Source organism: Dasypus novemcinctus, chromosome 17 (genome assembly GCF_030445035.2).
Source record: "Dasypus novemcinctus isolate mDasNov1 chromosome 17, mDasNov1.1.hap2, whole genome shotgun sequence".
NCBI classification, from domain to species: Eukaryota; Metazoa; Chordata; class Mammalia; order Cingulata; family Dasypodidae; genus Dasypus; species Dasypus novemcinctus.
The window spans coordinates 2,317,393-2,343,693 of NC_080689.1; the positions used below are offsets into that span (position 1 = coordinate 2,317,393).

General features: G+C 44.4%; 1 protein-coding gene across 1 annotated transcript in view; it reads left to right on the forward strand.

Moving 5' to 3' along the window:
- NPHP1 (nephrocystin 1) overlaps positions 1–26,301 on the forward strand; it is a 77,034-nt gene that overhangs the window by 14,355 nt on the left and 36,378 nt on the right. The window contains exons 2-10 of the mRNA XM_058278083.2: positions 2,685–2,758; positions 4,894–4,954; positions 6,034–6,158; positions 9,458–9,665; positions 16,314–16,415; positions 19,140–19,237; positions 19,525–19,567; positions 20,348–20,435; positions 23,930–24,024. Coding sequence (XP_058134066.1) covers positions 2,685–2,758; positions 4,894–4,954; positions 6,034–6,158; positions 9,458–9,665; positions 16,314–16,415; positions 19,140–19,237; positions 19,525–19,567; positions 20,348–20,435; positions 23,930–24,024 — 894 coding nt within the window. The remainder of the gene's footprint in view (positions 1–2,684; positions 2,759–4,893; positions 4,955–6,033; positions 6,159–9,457; positions 9,666–16,313; positions 16,416–19,139; positions 19,238–19,524; positions 19,568–20,347; positions 20,436–23,929; positions 24,025–26,301) is intronic.

Here is a 26,301-nt window from a genome sequence, read left to right on the forward strand (position 1 = left end):
TGTTGCTGGATATAGAATTCTTGGTTGACAGTTTTTTTCAGCCCTTTGAATATGTTATGCCACTGCTTTCTGCTCTCCATGATTTCTGATAAGAATTCAGCGCTTTATCGTATTGGAGAGTCCTTGTACATGATGCATCACTTCTTTCTTGCTGCTCTTAGAATTCTCTCTGACTTCCATTCAACAATTTAACTATCGAGGGGGGTGGGGGTTATATGGGGACCTCATATTTTTTGAATGTAATATTAAAAAAATAAATAAAGACCAAAAAAATTTAACTATAATGTGTCTTGGTGCACATCTCTTTAAGTTTTTCCTATTTGAAGTTCATCGAGCTTCTTGGATGTGTATATGCATTTCTTTCATCAAGTTTTGGACATTTTTGGCTTTATTTCATATATCTTTCTGGCCCTTTCTTTCTCTCGTCTCCTAAGATTCCTGTAATGGGCCTGTTACTGCACTTCATGGTGTACCCAGGTCCCTTAGGTTCCGTTCACTTCCCTCCATTCTTGTTCTTTCTGCTCCTCAGACTGGATGATTTCAACTGTTCTATCTTCTGTTACTAATTATTTCTTCTGTCTGTTGAGATCTGCTATTAAACCCTTCTGGTGTATTTTAGTATACTTTCTACATTAGTTGTACTTTTCAGATTCAGAATTTGTGTTTGCTTCTTTTTAAAAATGTCTATCTCTTTATTGAAATTCTCATGTTGTTTCGGTATTGTTTCCCTCATTTCCTTTGATTTTTCTCCATGTTTTCCTTTAGCTCATTGAACAAATTTAGGGCAGCTGTCTGGATGTCTTTGATTAGTAATTCTAATATCTGGAATTCCTCAGGGATGTTTTCTGATGCTTTATTTTGTTCCTTTGAATTGTCCATCCGTTGTTATTTCTCTGTGTGCCTTGTGATTTTTGTTGTTGAGAACTGGGCATTTGGATATTATAAAATTATAACTCTGTTGTTTCAAAGGCTGTATTCTTTACCATATGTGATCCCTGACATCTCAGTTCCTTTACCTTACATTCAACTAGTGTTTTGACAGATTATCTTTAATGCCAGGATACCAGGTGTAATTTTTAAAAAAAGCAAAACACGTACACAAAAGCAAAATTACCTCTCACAATCTTTGCAAGTTGGGATTCTCCCTCAACACTTAGCCCAGATTGTACTGAGCCTATAGATCAGCCCAAAGTGAACAGTTAGGTCTTCGCAGGTTATTTCTGAGCATGGGTCTTGCTCTGAGTGTGCCCATGGCTTTCACAATTCCCCAGGATGTATACATGCTCCTGGACGTGCTAATTTCCTCAGGAAACCCTCTCCCGAGCTTTTCCTCCCACACCCCAGCATGCTTTTGTAGGTCTCAACTATGATCTTTCACCCCTGGCTGTTGCAGTTTGTTGCTTGAGAATGTGCCTGCCACTTCTCTGCCCTGAGTTTGGGGTTAGGTGGAACAGAGACAGGTGCTATGGGCCAGGCCTCTAAGTATCAGCAGGTGGGTTGGAACAGACATACATATGCACGAAATCAGTGTGGAGGGTGTGCCCTGCTCCTCCTTAACCAGAGACCAGGGACCTGCAGTGGGAACCCGGGCTGCCTTGCCACAGAGTGTGGCGGAGTTAGGGAGTGCCTGTGGACAGGGCAAGGAGGAACACCACACAACTTTCCTACCGTGTTGAAGGGGCTTTCTCTTGGTGCAGTGTTCACCCGGTTGCTGTAACCCTTTGTGTGTTTTCCAGAGTTCCAAGGAGGTTGTTTCTAGTAGTTTGGTTTTTTTTGATGTTGTGCTGGGGGTGGAGGTGGGGAATGTGCATTTGGAGCTTTCAACTCTGCCGTTCTGCTGATGTCCTCCTAGTGAAACTTTCTCTTTTCTTTCATCCACCATGATATCCATGTGATCTATAGAAAACAAAAGAAGAATATGCCTCTTTTGTGGGTACATTTGCAAGGGTACATTCTTATTAGAAAAGTCAAGAAATAGGAATGAGGGTAAGCAAAGTTGTGGTAATTTCATGCAATAGGTCCTGCTTAAGAATAAGGAAAAATATACTGTGATACACTTAACAATATGGAAGCATCTAAAAGACATGCTGGGGAAAAGAAAGATCACACAAAAGAATTCATACAGTCTGATTCCATTTATATAAATTTCAAGAGCAGGCAAAACAAATTTATGGTAGAAAATGTTAAAACAAGTTTGTCTTTGAGGGGATGGGGTATAGGATTTACCAGAAGGGACATGAAGGAACTTTCTGGGGGTGATGGTAGTTTTCTGTATCTCAGTAGGGGTTTGGGTTGCATGGGTATATGCGTTTGTTACTTAGCAACTCTACACTTGAGATTTTTATATTTCATTGTATATAATTTTATATCAGACATTGAACTCTAGGTAGTGAAACCCATGGTGCACTGATGACTGCAGTTTACTTTGAAATGCGTACGGTAAGGTTTACTGATGGAAAGGCAGAGGGAGCGAGAGGTGTGCGGTCAGACACGCGTAGTGAAGTGCTAACGGCGGGCTCTAGGCGGTGCTTGAGGGTTTTCACCGTAAAGTTCTCTCAACTTTGTTGTAGGTTTAAAATATTCATTATACAATATTTGAACTAAAAGAGAATTAAAATTTTATTCCTGAAGTAATAAATGATATTTAAAAATAAGGTGTTTCAAGCTGTCTTTCTTTGTTGCAGGTTGATAATTTGCTTTCTGAGAGTCAGTTGAAAGGAGCTCTAGAAGCCAGTAAAAGGCGAGATATTTACCAAAGGTAAAGCATGCCCAATTATTTAAGCTTTCAGGAACGGTACTTAAATTTCAGTGGGCAGTATTTAAGGCCATAGACATTGTTTGTGATATTCTTTCTTTCCTTCTTTCTTTTTTTGGTTAATACAACTTCCAAAAATACAAAATAATAATGAGAAACAATTTTGAGCTTACAGTGAATGAAGTTTTCCAAAATGTATTGATGATCTATATCTACTGTATCTACCAGGCCTATTAGAATGATAGGATTAAATAAAGAATTTTAAGTGTTAAAAAGAGGGAAGGCAACCTGTGCTTGTTTTTTAAAGCACTTTTATTGAGATATATTCACACACCATACAATCTATTAAAAGTGTACAATCAATGCCTTTTAGTATAATCACAGTGTTGTGCATTCATCACCACAAAAATTTTAGAACAATTTTGTTACTCCAAAAAGAAAAACTCCACACCCCTTAGCAATCACCTGCCAATCCCTCGATCCTTCCCCTGCCCTACATAACCATTAATCTAATTCCATCTTTATAAATTGATCTATATTTACATTTTATAGAAATGAAATCATACAGTATGTTGTACTTTGTGTCTGATTTCTTTCACTTAGCATGATGTTGGGTTTTTTTGGCCTGATATTAACATCTTGTAACATTAAGATACATCACATTTGTTCAGTTTCAAAGTCTTATACATGCAGTATTGCCCATATTCATATTTCACATGAGGTTTTCCTATGCTGTACAGTCCCGTGTTGCATTTTTAACCTTTCCTTTTAGTAATATACATGACCTTAGACTTTTCTCTTTTAACCACGGTCATTCCTATATACTAGCACTGCTAGTTACAAACATTGTGTTGTGCTTTCTCCTTTTCTATTCATTTCCAAAGATTAACACTTGCCCTTTTTACCAGTCCTGCGCAAGTCAACGCTCAGCTTCCCATTCTCTAGCCTCATTCTGTTTTCTGGTGACCCATAATCTAGTTACTAACTCCATGAGTTTACATGTCTATCTGGCTCCTAGGAGCACAGTCATGCAGCATTTGTCCTTGTGCATCTGGCTTCATTCGGCTTCACGTCCTCCGGGGCCTTCCACGCTGTCTTATGCTTCCCAGCTTCGTTTCCTCCTACAGCTGCGTAATAGTCCATGATGTGAATACACCCCAGTTTGTTTATCCATCTTTGGCTGGTGGACACCTGGGTTGCTTCCATCTTTTAGAAGGAGAGGTCCGTGGGAGGAGGGGCTGCCCCCAGGCGGGCAGGACGGGGCTGCTGGCAGGGCTGGCCACGGTTAGTTGCTTCCCCTTCTTTTTTTCTGCCCCTTTCACAAAGGATTTTTGTCACCTTTTTTTAACTGCTTGTTTCATTCACTCAAATCTGTTAGAAAAAAAATGACTCAAACAGCATAACAAAATAATGACTTTGGCAGGTTATTCTTTGATAATAGAGCATTTGATTTTTTTTGGAATCTCTCACCATTAGCTGTAGCCCATTTTCAGGAGGACTTTCTCACTTCTTCTCTGGGTATCTAAGACTCAAGGTAAATTCCTGAGCCCTTAAACTGTCTGTGGAATAACTCATAGCTCTGTGCCTGCATGAACAGGCCAAGTTCAGAAGGCAGGTGTGCTGTGGGGGAGGGGGCCGAGCACGGCCCTGAGCCCTCCTCCCTGCCCTGTGTCTGCCTTAGCTGGCGGGTAGCCTTGAGCACCCACTTACCCTGTTAGACCCTCACTTCCTTTACCTGGCACGAAGGTGGCGAGGAGCCTGAACGAGGCAGTGCTGCGAACGACCCAGCAATGTGCCCAGCAGTGCTGTGACGACCTAGCTTTACTGTCATCACTAGCACTGTCTCCTTGACCAGGTCCCAGGCCAGCGGCATTTGAGAGCTGAAGGAGCACTGTCAGGTGCAGTGCGCGTCCTCGTGAGGTGGGCTGCTGAAGCCCAGGGCATCTCGTGTCTTAGCCCTGGCTGCCGTACCTGTGCACCTTAGAGCTTTGCTGTGAGGACCACCCGGCCTCATGGGTGGAAAGCATTTACCTGTGGTTAAAAAAGTATGTATTAGTCATACAATAGCTATACGATTTGATTAAATCTTTCTTCTCCTGACAATAAAAAATCAGTATGTTTTCTTTTTTCAAATGTAGATGTATCCAATTAAAACATGCAATCGATGAAAATAAAAACGTTCTTCAAAAATTAAACAAAGTAAGTATTACAATTAATATTACAAAAAATCCATTTTATACAAATATTTTCACTAAGTGGGGATTAATTAGAGTTAGGAGCAGAAAAGCCTGAGCTGCAAACATGGACGAAAAGTTTAGCTTCAATAAACTTACCCATCATCAAGGAATCAGAAAATCCAAGAAAGAGCTAGTTTAATTTGAGCATTGTGTGAGTTTTGTGTGTTAGCATTTAGAATTGTTTTTATTTTATGACATGTGGGGAGGGTGCACATACTTTGGCTCTGAGGGCAAGTGGTAATAAAGCCTCTTGTACCACACAGCAGCTCTAGTCACAGTGATTCTGCAGAAACAGAAGGAACTGGAATTTACTCTTGGCAGCCCTTCGGGATTTTTACAAACCTGAGCCTGAGCCTCAGCCAGGTGTTCAGGACCACAGAGCCAGAGAGCCTTCGCAGCGGAGGGCATCTGGAGGCCAGCTCCTCACCTGCAGAGGGACCCCCTGTAATGCATCGGGTACGTGGTCACTGAGCCTCTCTTCTGAATTTCTCCAGTGACACGTTACTCCCATTTCACAGATGAAATCGAGGCTCATAGAGGTGGAGCAACTTTCCCATTGTCTCACTGCCAGTAAGTGGCAGACCTGGAGAGCAGCACCTGTCTTCTGACTCAAAGCCAGCTTGTGTCTCGAATCAATTCCTTACTGACCATGGAGGGTCTGCAATACTTCGTAAACAGACAGACCAGAAAACAAGTGGTGTAGTTTTAGTGTTTTACTTAGTTACTTAGTTTACAAGTGTTGCACTTGAACTCAATAATCCACTTATTTTATTTTTTATTTTTTTTTAATTTTTTTAAGGAGGCACCAGGGATTGAACCTGGGACCTCATACGTGGGAAGCAGGTGCTCAACCACTGAGCTACACCCATTCCCTCTACATTTCTTTTAAATCTTACTACTTTACTTGAGGAAGGTGTGTCCCATTTTGTTACTTGCTTTGACTTATAGGCCTTTATTGGAGTTTTTCTTGTTGTATTAAAATAAATGCAATGGGAAATTGAAATTGATTTTTCAGTGAAATAGATTTATATTTTTTCATAGGCTGATGAACCTGCACCTGTTGGGAACTATAATCAGAAAAAAGATGAGGAGCACAACGTTTTGGATAAACTCACCCACCAACTGCAGGAACTTGCTGTGGCCATCAGTAGAGAAAATACAACTGAGTATGCCTCTTTCCTTCCTTTCCTTCATATATTATATCGCCAGTAGATTTAAATGTTTGACTTAGAATAAGGACACCTAAAAGTATAGTATAAACACGTGACAGTAACAATATTATCAATCAACTTTTACTTATCATGTATAAGAAAATAAGTTGGGTCCCATGAGAGATAAAGAAGTGTAAGTCATGGCCCTGCCCTTGAGAAATGTTTGAACCATTCGGGGAAACAAAACAGATCTGAAAAGCTAAATAGACAAATATTAGAAAATAAGTATGGTAACCTCTAATGTCAGTGTTGATGTGTAAAAGGGAAATTACTTGCATTGTGTACTTGCTACCCTTTCATAAATATTCTAAAACATTTTGAAGCAGAAGGTATTATTTTTCTATTGGAGTAGATGTTAATAATAGCTTTTGAAAATTGGAAAGAAGAATTGGAGCTATAAACAGACCCAATTTGTGGGAAGTAAAAGAAAAAAAAACCCCAACTAGTCAGACTCTTTAAACACTGTCCCAAATCTTTACAGTGTACCTACCCTAGGAAAGATGCTGAAAGATGTGGATGCAAGGATTCTAGAATTTTGACTCATTTCCAGTACTGAGAATGAGAGAGTAGCTGGTATTGGTATTGGACTTAACACCCTCCCCCTCCCCCACTGTAAACAACTATAAAGTCTGGACAAATATACAAAACAGCTGTTTGAATGCCTTGCACATCAATAAAAGCATGGCTGATATCTCTGATAGAAGGAAGACCCAGGAGGTGGGCCCTAAGTTAGCACAGTCTTCTTTCCCCTAGGGATAAGTTATAGGCTGTGGTGTAGGAAGGTGGATGCCAGTCAGGGGTCAGTAGTCTCACTGAACTTAGGAGGCAGAGATCAGAGTTTGGAACTGCAAAAGCCACTGGAAGTTGTGGGTTAGGATGCCAGAGAGATCTGGATTGCATAGACTGTAATTCCAGAAGACTTGGCAGAAAGCAAGATTCTGGAGGTTGCACACTTCTGGGAAAACATTGGAATTGTACTCAGCTAGAATAAAGAGACCTTGGTGAATGTTTCAGGTCTTCTGTGGAAATCACAGAAGGGCCCATACTGTAGGAGTAAGGGCCACATGCTAAGATTAAAGACCATGACCTAGGAATAAGGACAAAACTGAAGTAAATCTTCCCTAACAAAGCCTAAAACCAGTCATTGACAGGAACTGTTTAGTGGAAAAAACTCAACACTCTTTAGAGGAAGATACCATAATCCAAAATCTCTGTAATGTATAATCCACAATGTCCAGCATACAATTAAAAATATTACTAGAAATACAAAAGGCAGGTGTATTAGTTAGCCAAAGGGGTGCTGATGCAAAGTAAGGATATTAATTTGGGGTAGAAGCATATAGTCACAAGGAACTGAAGAGTCCATCTCAAGTACCATAAGAGGTCCTTCCTCTCCCAAAGTCTGTTGCCATGTGTTGAAGCAGGATGGCGGGTGATGTCTGTGAGGGTCCAGCCTTCCTCTTTCCTCTTAAGCCTCTGTGGTCCCAGCTTCTTCCAGTCTCAGCTGTAGGCTGGCCTAAAGCTTGCCACTCTCCCTGGGGCACATTTCTTTCTGGGCTCAGCTGCTCTCTTCTGTTCACAAGGTCACCTGTATACTGTCAGACTCACCTCTCTTCCTGGGCCCTCTGCCACGTCTTTTTTCTGTGTTCTCCTTTGTGTCTTCTTCCATGTGAGAGACTTCCATGTGAGAGTCAGCCCACCAAGGAGGTGGGAGTTCATAAATAATCTCAAACTGCCACACTCCACCCTCTGAATTCCAAAAAGACATTATAATATTCAAAAAACCTTATTTCAGTAGCAATGCTAAGTACAAAGTCATATCACAATCACTTTTATAGAAATACAGTTTATCTTGGGTCAAAGTCCTGTCTGGCTGTAGACCTCTGAAACTTACAAAACAGTTTATCTCTTTCCAATATACAAAGGGACAGACAAAGGATAAACATTTGCAAGACCATAAGGAGAAACTGGGAGGGAAACATGAGTCATGGGTCCCCCACAGTTCTGTTAACCTGCAGGGCATACTTCATTAGATGTCAAAGTCTGAGAGTCATTCTCAAGATGACAGTTTCTTCTCCCTGGGGCCTCATGCGGGTACACCCTTTCCACATGCTTGCCCAGTGGCCATTTTCTTGGTTCCACCCTCATCAAGCATCTGGGTGGCGATGGAGCTCCAGACCTCCCCCTCCAGTAGCACTGGGGTGGTGGCCACTCCTTCCTGATCTCTGGGGGTAGTCTCCACCCCTTAGTATAGCGAGGGGAGGCAGCATTCTCCCTAATCCCTGGCCTACAGGTCCAACTCCCTGAGAGCAGTGAGCTGGAGCCCTGGCCTTCCCTAGTCCACGGGGCAGGCCCACCCCTCTCAGACCTGTGGGTGCTGGCCTCACTCTCCCCAGCTGGGGAATGTGCCCCACCCTCTCTGTAGCCTGGGGCAGCAGAACTCTCCCTGAGCCTTGGGCTGGAAGGCCCACCCTCTTCAATGCTGGGGCAGTCTCCCCTCCCTGTGCACACGGGTGGGGTCCTCTCTTGGCCCAAGGAGGTGTCTCAATTCCAGACCTCAGCTTCCCTGGTTTCCCTCTTGCAGCCGTTTTCCATTCCATCTCTCCCCTGCATGTCCCTTTTAGTCCAGCTGACAGTCGTTTTGTTCTTTCAGCTCTCACAAAAAACTTGTTGACTTTGCTGAGTGTTCAGTGAATAATTGAAGCCCGGAGCACTGTGCTGACTTAGCCAAGCTAGAAGATCCTGGCTCCTTCCCTTCCTCGCCTCTCCTTTCACCTCAGTATCTTTGCAGAACGCCTTGTGCTCCATCCCTGGTGCCATCTTCTTGGTCCCTGCCATTGCCATTTCTCACTTTTCATGCCATCCTTGCCTCCAGACGTGCTTCCTCCAGCCAGTCCTCCAGCACGTGGCCTGGGCGTCTTCTAAAGTGCAAGTCTGGTCATTCCCTTACTTCATTTCTAGGGACTGCCTCAAAGATAAGCTCGCCCTTCCCAGGCTTAGCTGTTGGGTACAAGTGTCCTGGCCTCACGTGCCACGCACGCTCCCCCGTGCCTCACCGTTCCCTTCCCCACCCTCAGCCCCTCGAGCCGCGTGTTGTCAGCCAGAGGGTCGACCCTGCGTTTTATTTCCCCCTAATTTCTTTTATCGACCAGCCCCAAATTTGGGACAGGTCTCCTGGTAGATGTTCTCCCCATACTTTGTCTGTTCCTGTGTGTTATTTCAAATGATTCTAGTCATGGGATTATTTTGTGTAGAACTGGGGCACTTCCTGAAAGAGAGGAAGATGACGATTCTGCTGAGGAAGAAGAAGATGAAGAAAGTGAGGAAAGTGATGGGGAGGAAGAAGAAACAGAAGAAGAAGAAGAGAAACAGGAAAATAAGTCTCCCAAGCAGGCAACAAGCCAAGACTATCTTGCCGTTGGAGACTTTACTGCTCAGCAAGTTGGGGATCTCACGTTCAAGGTAGGTGGAGGCGAGACTGGAGCCCGAAGAATGGCAGACGCCACCTGTGCCTAGAAGACATGCTCCTGGCATCAATTTTATTAAGATTCAAATGCTGAAATGAAATAAGCAATAATTGGGATTTTCAGGGAGTAGTAATATGAGATTCTTTTCTTAAAATTACCTGGTCTTAAATGGTAAAAGAGCACATGCTCTTCTAGTTTTGGAAACAGCTTTAACGGGGATGGCTCCTCCTTTGCAGTTGGCTCCTGACTGGCAGTGTGTGAGCGAGGTGAGGGCCGCGGAGCTGACGGGCAGGAGGGCCGAAGCCCTCCGCGCGGTTGCGCAGTCCTTGCTCCTCTCCCACCAGGGCTCAGGGAGCCGGGCGTGGGAGGAGCCGAGCTCTGCACTCCCGAGCATCTGGGCTCACCTGGCCGGCGGCTGGTGGCAAGTGGACCGAAGAATAAAGCCATGGTTTTTAAAGGATGTGGAGCTGTGGTTTTTGCAAAAGAAATGAGTCAGAGAAATTTTCATGAATATATGAATCTTGGTCCTTATATATATAAAACATTACAGTTTAATAACTATTGATAAAATATGCTAGAATATTGTACAATTAGTTATGTTGTTCATAGGTTTTTTTTTTTTACAAATTATTCTTGACAATGTCATCAATATTAGATTTGATGTATCTATAATAATAGTCTGTTTTGGTTTTTTTTAAAGATTTATTTTTATTCTCTCCCCTTCCCCCCCTTTGTCTGCTTCGTGTGTCCATTTGCTGTGCATTCTTCTGTGTCTGCTTGCATTCTTGTCAGCAGCACCAGGAATCTGTGTCTCTCTTTGTTGCGTCATCTTGCTGCATCAGCTCTCTGTGTGTGTGGTGCCACTCCTGGGCGGGGTGCGCTTTTTTTCACGTAGGGCGGCTCTCCTTGAGGGGTGCACTCCTTGCATGTGGGGCTCCCCTACATGGGGGACACCCTGCGTGGCAGGGCACTCCTTGCGCACATCAGCACTGCGCGAGGGCCAGCTCACCACGTGGGTCAGGAGGCCTGGGGTTTGAACCCTGATCTCCTGTGTGGTAGGTGGACGCTCTATCAGTTGAACCAAATTTGCTTCCCTAACAGTCTGTTTTTTAAATGTTTTTCTTTTGAATGTCCTCAGTGGTGGACATTTTTTCTTCTTCAAAGATGGATTCAATCGTATTCAACAACACATTAAACGAATTATACACCACGACCAAGTGGGATTCATCCCAGGTATGCAAGGATGGTTCAACATAAGAAAATCAATCAACGTAATACACCATATAAACAGATTGAAGGAAAAAAATCACATGATTATATCTACTGATGCAGAAAAAGCATTTGACAAAATACAGCACCCTTTCTTGATAAAAACACTCCAAAAGATTGGAATACAAGGGAATTTTTTGAACACGATAAAGAGTATATATGAAAAACCTAAAGCCAATATTGTTTACAATGGAGAAATCCTAGACTCCTTCCCTCTAAACTCAGGAACAAGACAAGGATGCCCACTGTCTCCGCTCCTATTTAACATTGTATTAGAAGTACTTGCACGAGCACTGAGGCAAGAACCAGAAATAAAAGGCATTCAAATTGGAAAGGAAGAAGTCAAAATTTCATTATTTGCAGATGACATGATCCTATACATAGAAAACCCTGAGAGATCTACAACGAAGATTCTAGAACTCATAAATGAGTTTAGTAAAGTCGCAGGGTATAAGATCAATGCGCAAAAATCAGTAGCCTTTCTGTACACCAATAATGAGCAAGATCAGGAGGAAATCAAGAAACAAATACCATTCACAATAGTAAATAAAAAAATCAAATACTTAGGAATAAATTTAACTAAAGAGGTAAAGAACTTATACAACGAGAACTATACAAGATTGTTCAAGGAAATCAAAGAAGACCTAAATAAATGGAAGACTATTCCTTGTTCATGGATAGGAAGACTGAACATTATTAAGATGTCTATCCTACCAAAACTGATATACACATTCAATGCAATCCCAATAAAAATCAACGCAGCCTTCTTTAAGGAACTAGAAAAACTAACTATGAAATTTATTTGGAAAGGAAAGAGACCCCGAATAGCCAAAGACATACTGAAAAAGAAAAACGAAATTGGAGGAATCACACTACCTGACTTCAAAACATACTATAAAGCTACGGTGGTGAAAACAGCATGGTATTGGCATAAGGAGAGACACATAGACCAATGGAATCGAATTGAAAGCTCTGATATAGAACCTCACATATACAGCCACATAATATTCGATAAAGCCACCAAACCCTCTCAATTGGGAGAGAGTGGCCTATTCAACAAATGGTGTCTGGAGAACTGGATAGCCATATGTAGAAGAATGAAAGAGGATTACCATCTCACACCTTATACAAAGATCAACTCAAGATGGATCAAAGACCTAAATATAAGAGCCAAGACCATAAAAACCTTAGAAAGCAGTGTAGGGAAACATCTACAGGACCTTGTAATAGGAAATGGATTTATGAATATCTCACCAAAAGCACGAGCAGCAAAAGAACTAATAGATAAATGGGACTTCCTCAAAATTAAAGCCTTCTGCACCTCAAAGGAGTTTGTCAATAAAGTAAAAAGGGAGCCCACACAGTGGGAGAAAATATTTGGCAATCATATATCTGATAAGAAACTTATAACTTGCATATATAAAGAACTCCTATATCTTGAAAATAAAAAGATAAACAACCCATTTAAAAAATGGGAAAAAGACTTAAACAGACACTTCTCCGAAGAAGAAATACAAATGGCAAGAAAGCACATGAAAAAATGTTCCAAATCTCTAGCTATCAGGGAAATGCAAATCAAAACTACAATGAGATACCATCTTACACCCATAAGATTGGCAGCTATGAAAAAAACAGAAGAATACAAGTGCTGGAGAGGATGTGAAGGAAGGGGAACACTCATCCACTGCTGGTGGGAATGCAGAAGGATCCAACCATTCTGGAGGACAGTATGGCGGTTTCTCAAAAAACTAGCCATAGATTTGCCATATGACCCAGCAATACCACTGCTGGGTATATACCCAGCAGAACTGAAAACAAGGACACAAACTGATATATGTACACCAATGTTCATAGCAGCATTGTTCACTATTGCCAAAAGTTGGAATCAACCCAAATGCCCATCAACAGATGAGTGGATCAATAAAATGTGGTATATACACACAATGGAATACTACTCGGCTGTAAGAACAAACACACTACAAACACATGTGATAACATGGATGAATCTTGAGAACCTTATGTTGAGTGAAGCAACCCAGACATTGAAGGACAAATACTACATGACCTCAGTGATATGAAATAAACAAGCTGCCCTAGATAGCAAGAGACTGAACGATAGGCTTACAGGAAATCGGAGGGTGGAGGAAGGATATGAGCCGATGTCTGCAGGAGTGGAATTTAAGATGAGATGGTGGTAAGTATGAACACAAAGAAGAGATAAAAGGGGGGCAAGGGGTTGCCTTTGGTTGGGGCTTTACGGGTTTGAGGGTGGCTGGGGAGGGACGGATGGGTAACGTTGCCCAAAAGTGGGGGGAGGGAGGGGTAGCATACGAACACAGGAGAGGGTCAGGAGGTGGTGGAGAGTAAAATGCCGAGAAAATCATATCAAAATATAATAAAGAGGGTTACCTGTTTAGAATGCTCGGAGGGGAGGGTCTGATGCAGGACGGGCTCCTGGGGAATGTCTAAATGCTCATTCTGCCAGAGTGGGTGACACCATGGGGTGGAATCCCAAGTAGTGAGAGTGGGGGTGGACCCACATCCTGGGGAGGACTAATGCCATCAAATAGAGGGAACTGTATCCCTCGAGAGAAAGGGTGGCTCCCAGGGCATTGGGGCAGTTGAGCAAGTTAGGCCCTGAACACTATTCCATCTATCTCTGGAAGTGGCTCCTCAGGAAACGGAGGTTGGCTGTCACTGTGGGCACCAAGGTGGAAGGGAAAATGGACGTTAAATGTGTGGAACCAAAGTAAATGGGGGGCAAGAGAGGAGTTTCTTGAGAGTACACAAGGATGGATATAAAACATGTAATATTACACCATAACATATAGGAGATGACAGACTGATAATGTAAATCATAATGTAAAACATAGGATAACTAAAAATGTAAAGAACTGTGTATCCTAAAGTACGCACCATAATGTAAGCACAGATGTTACCTTGTTAGAAAGCTAATATCTCAGACTCTGTACATCACCTTAAGTAAATATGATATGAATAGGGAGTAAGAGTATCACTGTGGAAGGGAAAAGGTTTTCTGGTGGATGTGTGGGAGTGCTGTATATTATATATATGCATTGCTGTGGTCTAGGACTCCTGTGAAGAAATGCTGAATAATTAGGGGGGAAAAAAAAAAAAAAAGGATAGGATGTGGAATTTTTTCAAATCAACATTCTTTATCTAAGTTCTTTATCTAACTTTATCCAAGTTCTTTATCTATCCTTTAAACCCATCGCTATATGCCATTCCCTAGTAAGGGACCATGACATTATATTGGGCTTCAAATTATGGGGAGTTCTGGATCACAGAGTGTTTCAACAATGGCAATGGAGGGATACTGGTATGGGATACCAATGACAGGTGATATATGGCTGACAGGGAGCTGTACAGAACATATGTCCAGGGTGCATGGTAATGATTGGATATACTCATAGTGGCAACAATTAAAAACCACAGCAGGGGGGGTACTGGGTTCCTGGCCAGTGGTGCTCTGTTGTGGTCCCTAGGGGAGCAGCGACAGTCTCCCAGGTACAGCGGCGGGGACCGGGAGGGAGTGAGGGTTCAACAGTGAGCCCCTGATGCTAATGACTATGCTTGTGAGCTGATAAACCTAAAATAAGAACAAGGCCTAGAGCAACATTGTGCCTGGGAATTTCCTCCTGTCAGCCTTCATGTTACTCAAATGTGGCCAGTCTCGAAGCCAAACTCAGCATGTAAATGCAATGCCTTCCCTCCAGCGTGGGACATGACACCCGGGGATGAGCCTCCCTGGCAACGAGGGACCACTATCAACTACCAACTGATGATGCAACTGGAAAAGGACCTTATACGGAAGGTTCAATGCGGATCAGCAGAATATCCATGTCTACATAAAATAACATGACTTTAAAATGCTGTTTGACCTAAAGTAAGGGGGAAATGGAAAGGAGAAATGAGTTTATATGGCTACGAGTTTCTAAAAAAGAGTCTGGAGGCTGGCAGAAGGATTGCCCTCATGCACAACTGAGCAGAGTCAGAGAGACAGATAAAGCAGATACAACCCCCAGATATTGGTTCCTTTGAAGGCTAAAGAGACCCATGAGAGTTATGGTCATGGCCGATGGGGTTAACTACCAGGGCAGATGGCCCCTCTTTGGAAATGGTGTTTATGTGTGATGAATCTGGACTCAGATGGGATCTCCCTTCATAAGACTTTCATGCTAATGTGCTGGAGGTGCAGTTAATGTTGGGGTTTAAGATATATTTAGGGGATTTGAATCTCTGGACTGACAATGTGATAGCCAGGTCCTGAGCCTCAACAGACTCCAGCACCTACAATCTGATTTATTGGACTTACCACACTCAGCTAAGATGGAGTTGAAGAAGGACAATCACCACACCATTGAGCCTAGAGTGATTACAACTGAAAATGGGAGGATTGCATCCAGCATCCAGGTGGAATCTGAGCCTCCTCTTGACATAGAGGTGCAATGGACACAACCAATCCAATGTCCACATAGAAGAGGTGGCATGGAATTGGGAAAAGTGGACATGGTGGACGATGGGTATGGGGAAGGGCAGGAGGAGATGAGAGATGGAGGCGTCTTTGGGACATGGAGCTGCCCTGGATGGTGCTTCAGAGGTAATCACCGGACATTGTAAATCCTCACAGGGCCCACTGGATGGAATGGAGGAGAGTATGGGCCATGATGTGGACCATTGTCTATGAGGTGCAGAGGTGCCCAAAGATGTACTTACCAAATCCAATGGATGTGTCATGATGATGGGAACGAGTGTTGCTGGGGGGGAGAGGGGGGGTGGGGGGGTGGGGTTGAATGGGACCTCACATATATATATATTTTTAATGTAATATTATTACAAAGTCAATAAAAAAAAAAAAAGATGGATTCTATTTTCCTAAATAAACGAGTGTTATTCAAAACATATCTTGGGAATTAGGAGGGTGACTTTGCCAGGAAAATACAATTTTTGTTTCAAAATAGGGCTTAACTTTAATAGAATTGATTTTCTTTAGAGATTATATATTGCTTCTGAAAGACATTTTTCCTAAGAGTGATTAAAAAATATTTTGCACAATGATAGAATTGTTGGAATAAGTGTGGGCTACCTGAAAATGCCTGTGGAAGGTGGTTCCCATTTGAACATATGTTTCAAATGGGTGTTAAAACAGCCAAATAAACAGAAAGAAGCATTCATTTCTAGTCACATCTGGTTTAGGGGTAGCAAGGGAGGGAAGTTTTTGATTAATTAGAATAAAGAATGGATAAAGTAAAGGCCTTAACTTTTTTATCAGTGTTAAGCATTAGTAATGAAATAAGCTTGTGGTTATTGAGTTGTTTTTTTTTTTTTTAATGTTTACTTTGTTTTGCTTTAGAAAGGGGAAGTTCTCCTTGTAGTTGAAAAGAAACCTGATGGTTGGTGGATAGCTAAGAACGCCAAAGGAGAGGAAGGGCTCATTCCCAGAACCTACCTGGAGGTTAGTACTTTTTGTTTGCTCTTTCTTTTTCTCCTTCAAAACTTTTCATTTTTATCAAAACATTAGGCTGTATTCTTGGATCAGTTGACTAGTGAATGACTTGAAATATAGAATTTGCTTTCCTTTTAGGGGACAGGTGTGGGCAAAGCTCCTGTGTGAATGGTTCTGGAACCTCGTAAGTGCCCTTGGCGGCCCGCGGAGGGGCCCGGGCCCGACGCCTCGCAGCGACGGCCCTGCGGCTTAGCGGGACCGCGAAAACGCGAGGGTGTTTGTTCATTGTAAAACGTGCCCACGGTACCTTCGCGGTAGTTTCCACAAATACAGGTTCCCTTACTGAAATGAGAACATATACCTGAGTAAGTGTTTTTGTAGCCTGTTTTTTCTTATTTTATATTATAGCATGGTCATTTTCTGTGACAAGAAATCTAGCTATCTCTTTGATCAGTGCTGCCCAATAGAAATACAATGCAAGCCGCACACATGATTTACAACTTCCCAGGAACAGTGCTAAAGAAAGTAAAAGGGAACAGGTGAAAGTATTTTTAATTATGTATTTTATTGTATCCAGTGTATCTAAAATTTTATCATTTCAACATCTAATCAATATTAAAAAATTGTTGAGATATTCTACATTATTTTTTCATACTAAGTCTTCAAAATCCAGTGTGTATTTTACACTTGCAGAGCATTGCAACGTGGACTAGCCACATTTGAGGTGCTCAGTGGCCATGTGTACTGGTCAGCTCAGGGTGGACATTTAGAGTGTTTGTAACCGATCATCACTATAAATTGTGCTGCAAAGAAGTTCAGGTCAGCGTCCACTCTGAGTTACAAAAGATGCCCCCAAATGGGCTTCCTTGCGGTAGAAGCGTTTTCCTCTTCTGCGTGGAAGAAGTGTGGAGGTCGGCGAGGGCGGTTGGTGTGGTGGCTTCAGGCCTCACTTAATACTGGACGCCGTCCTCAGAGGTGAGGCCGCCCTCCCAAGGTGACCTCTTTAGTTTGCGTTGACTGCCGGGTCTCCAGTGGCCCAAACAGCTGAGGGTAAAGGGAAGAAGGAGTCAAGAAGGCGGGCGCTGCCACATTCTTAAGGTGTGTTAGTCAGCCAAAGGGGCGCTGATGCACAGGACCAGAAATGTGTGGGCCTTTTTAAAGGGTCTTTATTTGGGGTAGAAGCTGACAGTTACCAGGCCATAAAGCATAATAAGCTACTTTCCTCACCAAAGTCTGCTGCCACGTGTTGGAGCAAGATGGCCGCCGACTTCTGCCAGGGTCCAGCCTTCCTCTTCCTCTCACAGCTCCGTGGTGCCAGCTTCTTCCAATATCAGCTGTAGGCTGGGATAAGTCTTGTCTCTCTCCCGGGGCTCTTTTTTCCCTGGGCTTAGCTGCTCTGCTCTCTCCCATGTGTTTACTCCCCAGGCTCCTGCTCAAAATTCTAACTCTGTCCTTTGTCATGTCTTTTCTCTGTGAGTTCCCACCCACCAAGAGGCAGGAACCCAGTGCCCTACTGACGTGGCCCAATCAAAGCCTTAATCATAACTTAGTCAAGTAAAAAGCGACCCCTCAGACAAGCTTACAAACATAATCCAATATCTATTTTTGGAATTCATAAACAATATCAACCTGCTACGTCGGGTTCCCTAGAAGTCACACAGAAGACGTGGAGCTACATGTGATTCACCAGCGTTTAGTTCCGGGGCAACATCTAGCTGCAAGGACGGCTTGGGGAATGGTAGTCTTTCCGCTGATCCATTGTCAGAATCGGGTTCTCTTAGGAAGAAGGCGAGGGCCAGGGGGCCTCAGCCGGCCCCTCGCTGTGACCGGGGCACCTGCATCCCCGGAGCTTGTCTCTCTCGTGCCCTTGCGGCTAAACTCCTGCATGTCCCAGGGGATGCTGGGTTACACCTTCACGATTTGGTGTATTTTGCCAATTTACCTTTTAGAAAATTTATGCCAGTTTATGCTCCTACCCACAAGAACTGAGAGTGTTTGCCATGGGGGCTGGCATCAGTCTTTGCCCATGTGTTGTTTTAATTTGCACTTATGATGCTAATGAGGTTGGGTATCATATCATATCCTCTATGACCATTTGTATTTTTTCATTTGTGAATTGCCTTTTTCCTAAAGGATTTCTAAAAATCTTTTTCTTATTGATTTATAAGAGCTTTTGTAGTATATGAATAATAAAGATATTAACCTTGGAAATTTATGGCAGATATTTTTTTGTCTTTCAGCTGTGTTTATTTCTAAATCTGACATTGTCCTGTTTTTGCTCTTTGACTTTGGCATCATAATTAGAAAGGGATAAAGATATTTTTAAAAAGTAAAAAATAAAGAAGAAATTTAAAAAGAAATCAGCTAAAACATTTTTAAAATATTTTAAAAATTATAAGTTAAAAAATAAAAAACCCAAATAACCAGATAGGGATTCCCTAGCTGAAGATTATTTTATATAGCTTTCTTTTCTTTATTCCTTCCCTCCTCCCTCCCTTCCTTTCTTCCTTTCTTTCTTTGTTTTTGCATTTGAGTAAATTCTAAACTCCATCTGGAATTTATTTTGATTAAACTTGATCTCTGAAACAGTCCCTTGTAATTCTTCCAAATAGTGAGATTTTCAATCTACTGTATTTCCATCTCCACTTGGATGTGTATCTGAAAATACTGGTATTTTGTTGGCTAGCTTTTGCGTCAGGTAAAAGGCGTTTTACATCTCATTGGTGTCTCTAGCCCTGTAATAAAGAAGACCAAGAGTCAAGTGAAGAAGGCAGCGGAGAAGGTGGAGAGGTGGACGATGAGCCAGCAGAGGGAGCAGGCGTGACGCACAGGTGGGAGAGCATGGGGGCTCTCAGAGCAGCTCTAGGCAGCTTCTCATCACTGAATTTTTACCATTATAAATGAAGAATGCCCTGAAATGCAGGTGGCTTGTGCCTTGAGCACAGTGCTTTTCATGACTTGTTTTGCTGTAAGATCATTGCTGTTTTAATTTTGTGATTGTTTTTAGTGCATGATGTTATTCTGCCTCGGTTTCCCCTAGAGACTGTCAGGTTTTCAGAACTTAGGGATGGTAAGTACCTTGTCCCTGGGCACCCCTCATGCTGTTCTGTCCCCCCAGGGCCGGTTCTCACTGGAGGGCTGTGCAGAAAGCCATCTCGGAGGTCAGTCCTGCCGCCGTGCTCAGCGGGGTCTCGTCCCGCTACCTGCTAGCTGACTGAGCTCAGACCGAAAAAGGGCCGGAGGCGTTGGAGGACAGCACTTGACCTAAGATACGGGGGGTGAAATGGTCAGAGCATGAGGCACACAAATTTCTGGTTTAGTGAGCCTGTGCTCTGAACTACGTTCCCATTGGGTCTTCTGTGTGACAAGAGAGATTGTCCCATGCATGCTATGATTTAAAGGCTTGGAAATAGCTTTCATTGATTCTCCTTAAATTTTCTATAATTTGGGTGAAGACACTGAATTTCTTTCAATATTTGAAAAATGCTGTAAAAACTCAAAAAAGGAAAACTTGTCCATAGTCCTATCATGTAAAGAAATTGCACGACAAAAGGCAAACCCCCTATGCCTTCTCGGCCTCTCGTCCGCCCCCGTAGTCAGTCACCATCCGTGGCCTGGTGCTCTGCTGGTCACTTACGTGGACTGTGTGTGCACACACCCAGAACCCACTGGTGCTGGGTGCGAATCGGTTTACACGCGGCAGCCGCTGTGGGCTGGGGCCGGAGCACCACGCTCACCGCGCTGGGCGCTGCCGGGGGAGGTCCTGGGGCGAGGCCGTGATTCGGAGTGGCACCCTCTTGGGAACTGGGGTTCAGCGGCCCCAGCCTTCCACTGAAGTCTCTCCTTTCCCTCATCCGGGTTGGAGTGGTGAAGAGAAACACTAGAGAGGAGAGGGAACAGTATCGACAACTTGCAAACCGGCTCTGTTTCTGGCTCTGCAGCAGACAAGCACCGTGGACGTGCTGGCCGCGCTGGGCGCCATCCCCGCGGGCTTCAGGCCCTCCGCGCTCGCCCAGCTCCTGGAGGAAGGTAACGTGCCCGCCACACCTCTCAGCTCGGTGAGGCAGGTGAGGCTTAGGTCTGACCTCGCTGCCATGACCGGGTCACGGGTCGTCACTGCGGTCCTCACAGAAGTACGATTTTGTTACAGTCTTCCCTAGTAAAGAGGAATTTAGTAGTTGAATGACCGAATGGCTTTGCATTTATAACAGTATTTCAGGAGATCACGAGTCTATTTGTGATTCCTTAATTGCACACGACCCATGGCTGGCATTTTAAATGTGGATCTCTGATTTTAAAGAAAATGTAGAAAAAGCTTGTATGAATATTAGCGTAGGGTAATCCTCTTTTGTCTTTCAGACCTCTCCTTCTTAAGGAATATATTCTTACCCTTATTGTTTTGAATTATAAGTTAAAACTAAAATATCTGTGTAATTTTAGAGCTGAAGGGGATCCTGGAGATGGTGTCTGTAGTGAATTGCTAATTGATGAAATAAGTAAGATGATGGTTTATTATTTATTGGGCAATTCCTATTTTAGTCACTTTCCTTGAAAGAAGAAATTAGAATTTCAAAGGAGAAAAGTAAGTTCAGGGAATAAATTCTGTGCATTTCTTTTTTACATCTTTCAGATTGTCACCTATCTTTAAAATTTTCTTGAGGTAAATGACATTAAATCCAAAAAGATACAATGATCCTTTTCTGAAATCAAACTGGGTTTTGAGAGACGGTGGGTCCCTGCCATCCTCTGTGGTGACGTTCCCTGCAGCCACTGCCAGCCCTGGGGTAGCAGACACTGAGCGATCGCCTCTGGGAGGAGCCTGTGGACACAGCGTTCCTCAGCTGGCCAGTGTAGAGCCTGTTGGGGTTTTTTTTGGGGTCCGGGGACTGGGGATTGAACCTGGCCTAGTATGTGGGAAGCCAGCGCTCAGCTGCTGAGCCACATCTGCAGCCCCGAGTGGGTTTTTTCATTTGTTTTGCTTGTTGTTTACTTGTTATTTGTTTTTCTATTTTTTGAACCTGGAACCTCCCATGTGGGAAGCAGGTGTTCAACCACTTGAGCACATCTGCTCCCTCCTTTTTTTTTTTTTTTAAGATTTATTTACTCCCCCACCACTCGTTGTTTGCACTCGCTGTCTTCTTTCTGTGTCCATTCACTGTCTGCTCTCTGTATTGGCTTATCTTCTCTTTAGGAGGCACCGGAAACCAAATCTGGGACCGCCCGTGTGGGAAAGAGGCACTCAGTCGCTTGAGCCACTCAGCTTCCTGCTTTTTGTGTCTCTCATTGTCTTTCCTCTTTGTGTCCTTGTTGCATCATCTTGTGTCAGCTCTCCACACCTGCCCATCGTGCCAGCTCTTTGTATTGCTCGTCTTCTCCAGGAGGCACCAGGAACTTAACCTGGGGCACCTCCCTCGCGATCTGTAGGAGCTCAAGTTGCTGGAGCCACATCTGCTCCCCCTTTCTTTTCTTTTTTTTATCCCCCCCCCCCCCCCCCCCCGCCTTTGCAGCTCTTTTTTGCATGCTGTCTGCTCTCTGTTTCCATTTGCTGTGTGTTGTTCTGTGCCTGTATTTATTTATTTTTTATTTCCCCTCCCCCCTTGTGCTTGCTTGCTGTCTGCTCTCTGTGTCCATTCGCTGCATGCTCTTCTGTGTTCTTGCTTACCTCCCTTCTTTGTTGCGTCACCTTGCTGAGTCGGCCTCTGCAGCACCCGTGGGCCAGGCAGTGCTCCATGGTGCCTGCGAGCCGGCTGGCTCTCTGCAGTGTGCAGGCAGGCCTGCCTTCACAAAGGCCCCGGGACGCAAACCCAGGGCCTCTCGTATGATAGGAGCTCAACTGAGCGTCAGCTGCTTCCCCCCACTTTCTTTTTAAAGACACCTATTTAATACATAAATATGCTTATGATTAATACGTAAATGGTTCGTTAGTGTTGTGATCTACCTCACACCTGAACACAGCTTGTCTGACACGCAGATTTCCTCCAAGAGGCCCCCCAGCCTCCCTGCACTCATTAACACTAGACAGCACGTCCGCGCTACCCGTGGGGCCACTTTACACATCAAATCACCAGCGAATAGCCCGAAAAATGGGGAAAACATAGCACTAAATATGCTATGCAAAGTGCACTTGCTTACAGTAAGTCAGACAAGAAGGCAGCACGTGACCTCGGGTAACGTCGGCTGGGAACGTGTGCATTGGGCAGTGCGGATCTGTTGCTGCACTGCACGAGTGACCTTGAAAATGCTGCCCGTGTTTCAGCAAGTAAGAATATTCACAAACGTGGAATCTGTGTATAATGAGGATCAGCTGGACTTGTGTTTTATACCCACACAGCAGTCTGGAGGGAGCTGAAAGAGCCATGGCTCCCCACATCCACGCCACAGGCCGGAGGGAGCTGGAGGAGCCGGGTCGCCTGGGTCTCTGGAGCTCAGCCCCTGCCTCCTCCCTGTGCCAGGGGAAGGATTCCGGGCCCACCAGAGGCCTGCCTGCTTTCTGGGTCCTGGCCCTCTCCTCTTCGTCAGAAACCTGGCTGTAATAGTCAGCATTGCCTGGATTGTCATCCCCCCCCAGTCCTCCTGCGGGCTCCTTCCCATCTGCAGACCCACAGCCGAGCACTCCCCCTGCAAGAGCCCACGCCTCGGTGCTGCTCCAGGCTAGCCAGAGCTGCCTCCCGCTCTCTGTCACGGCAAGCCGTTTCCCTCTTCCTTCTCTGGTTTCCTTCCTGGCCCTTGGCAACCCCTGTCTGTAAGCGCCTTGTAGGGAGGCTCCGGGCGCCTCCCGTAGTAGGAGCAGGTGGTGGTAGGAGCAGGTGCGGTAGGAGCAGGTGCGGCACTCGAGGCCGCTCACCGCTGGGCCCCAGCGCTCCCCAGCCTCCAGGTCGCAGGGCACACCCGCCTTCTCGGGGCACCTCCCTTTCCCCCGCCCACCTTCCTGAGCCCCCTTTACACCTCTCAGTCAGCTTATAATTTTCTTCTTAATTTTGCTTTTCTGGTAATTCCCTGTCTCGGCTCTGAGTGCCAAGGGCAGGGGCTGGGTCCTGACTCAGTTGGGACTCGAGGGGACCCTGCCCGGGGCTCCGAAGTCACTTCCTGAGTGAACGAGTGACCCACCTTGTAGAAAGGGCTCTTCCCCACTCCAGTATGGGAGCGGTGGGAGAACGCTGTCATGTAAGGACGGGAACACAGGGTGTTTCTTCTGAAGTCTCCAAACGTGGTGACAAATTTTCTGTGTTTTACAAACCTGTTTAAAAGGTCGTCTGTCTAGGCATGTTACTAGCCTGAAGGTTTCAGGATCCTTCGTGAGCTGGGTTAGGATCAGTCCCTCCGCGCTTGGGACTTGACTTCCTCCTGGTGTCTTTGTGCACAGGTCTGTACTGGTGACCTGTCTTGGAAAGTGAGTGCCTAGTAAGTGGCTAGCAATTTTGGAAGTGACTATTTCCTAAATTTGTAGCATAACATCATGGATTTAGGTGTTGAATTTCATTACTTTTTTGTAAGAAAATAAAGGAAGCATTTTTTTTTTTCAGGGACTCGGTTTCGAGCAAGTTATTTCTTACAACCAGAGCTCACTGCCTCACAGCTGGCTTTCCAGGACCTGGCGTGGGATGCCGAGGCAGGCACTGTGAGTAGGCCACTGTCGCGCTGTGACTGCCGAGACTCCACGAGTAGTAGGCCAGTTGATCAGGGCCCCGAAAACAAAAAAGCGTGTTTCTGTGTTGTATTGTAATTTCTAAACACTTCATGTTACTTTACTAGACAAGGCAAAACTGAGATTTATTCCTCTGTTTTTCTTTTCCACTCTTCTATTCTCCCATTGTTACAAAATAAATAATACTAGGTTTCTATCTTTTTTATTCTTTACCTCAATTTCTTCATCTGTAAAAAGAGAAATAATAATGTTAGCCAGTATTCTTATGATTATTAGTAGAAGTGGCAGCATTTTCATTAGGCAGGAATGAGGGAGATGGCAGTACTTTATGATTACACTGTCTTGGGGAGCGCTAAAGGAAACGCAGATTCCTGACATCCCAGTATTGGAAGTAGACTTAATTCTCCTTGCCTCCTCTTCAGCTGTGCGGCGGCGGTTACTACCCGGTCTCAGTTACCTTCCTTTTGTTCTCCATCCCTCCCCGGGCCTCCAGGAGGGATGAGAGGACAGCGTGCTCAGGCTGTGTGGGGAGAATTTTAATGCCCCTTTTTTTCTCTCAACTCAAGCATCATCTGGACCCTTCTCAATATTAATTATCTTTTATTGCAGGTCAATAAAGATGTGTTTGGTATGGTCGGTGTGCTTGTACTGGAATAAATGGCATTTAATTTTTTGAATTTCTGCCCAGAAAACTAGAGATCAGCATTTATTCCTTAAGTTGAAATGATGACAAACCATTAGATGTTGTATTATTTTTTACAATTATATAAGTTGTTTAAGTGAAAAGGCCCGTGGTCGTAAAGCAGAATATAAAGTTTAGTGAATTGAAGCCATTCTTAAAAAATTTTAAATGTTAAAATGCCGGTTTATTTATTCACAATCTGAAATTCACCTGTGAACTGGATCTGAATGATTACGTCCAGTGATGAGTACCTTCTCTCTGCCAAAACATCCGTATGAACAGCCAAGGAGCAAATGGGTTATTGCTTGGAACCAGAAGGAAGAGGAACCCGCTGGAGGACCCCGTGACAGAGGGCATGACTGTCCCCCCGGGCAACCCAGGCCCTTCCCCGCAGGCAGTGCCCGGGAGCCGGGCTGGAGCGCAGCCGAGAGGCCGTGCGCTTGACCTCTGCGCCGGCTGTTCTTTTTACTGCTGCGCCGGCTGTTCTTCTCACCACAGTTTTTGGTATTTACTGTTACTACCAAGCACCGGCTGGTGAGGCAACTGGAAAAAGACCCTGAATGAAAGGGGGAAAAGGTAAAGCCAAATGAGTTTATATGGCTAAGAGACTTCAGAGTGAGTCAGGAGGTCGTCAGAGAGGTAACACTCAGCAGGATCTCATAGACAGCCAAAGTAGATACAACCCCAGGCAGTGGGGCTCCTGAGGGCTCTAGAGACACCCAGGTCCTACGGTCATGGCAGATGGCTCTGGAGTTTGGTGCCTTGCCAGGGGGCCCTACTTTGGAGTTTGTGCTCCCAGGTGTGACAGAGTTGGACTCAGCTGTGACTTCTCTACACACACCTCTTCTGTCCCTTCTGTTTGAACCGGTAGTTGGTGCTGGGGCCGGTAGGTGTATGTCCAGGAGACTTGAGTCTCTGGGCCGTCCATGTGACAGCTGGGCCCTGAGTCTCAGCAGAGTTGCAACTCCTACTCTCCAGTTCATTAGACTCACCCAGAGCAACTAACAAGAAGATAAGGCTGGACCACCACACCAAGGAACTGAGGGAGTCTACAACTGCAAGCAGGAGAGTCCCATCCATCAGCCATGTGGGATCAAAGCCCCCTCTCAATTAGAGGGGGAGTAGGCATCACCATCCCAGAATCCTCAGGATTGGGGAATAAAATGCCAATGAGAGTGGACTTACTGGTATTCTACTATAGACTTATTGTGATTCTAGCAATGCAAGAAATCATGTCATTGATGTGGAGACAGTGGCCACTGGAGGTGCTGAAGGCAGGGAGAGGGAAAAAGAGGTGTTACATGGGGCATTTTCAGGACTTGGATTTGTCCTGAATGACATTGCAATGACAGATACAGGCCATTATATATCCTGCCATAACCTACAGAACTGAGTGGTAGAGAGTACCAGCTACAATGTAAACTATAAGCCATGCTTAGTGGCAGTGCTCCAAATGTGCTCATCAGTTGCAGTGCATGTACCACACTAATGAAAGAAGTTGTTAATGTGGGAAGAAGTGGGAGGTGTGGGGAGTGGGGCATATGGGAACCCCTTATATTTTTTTATGT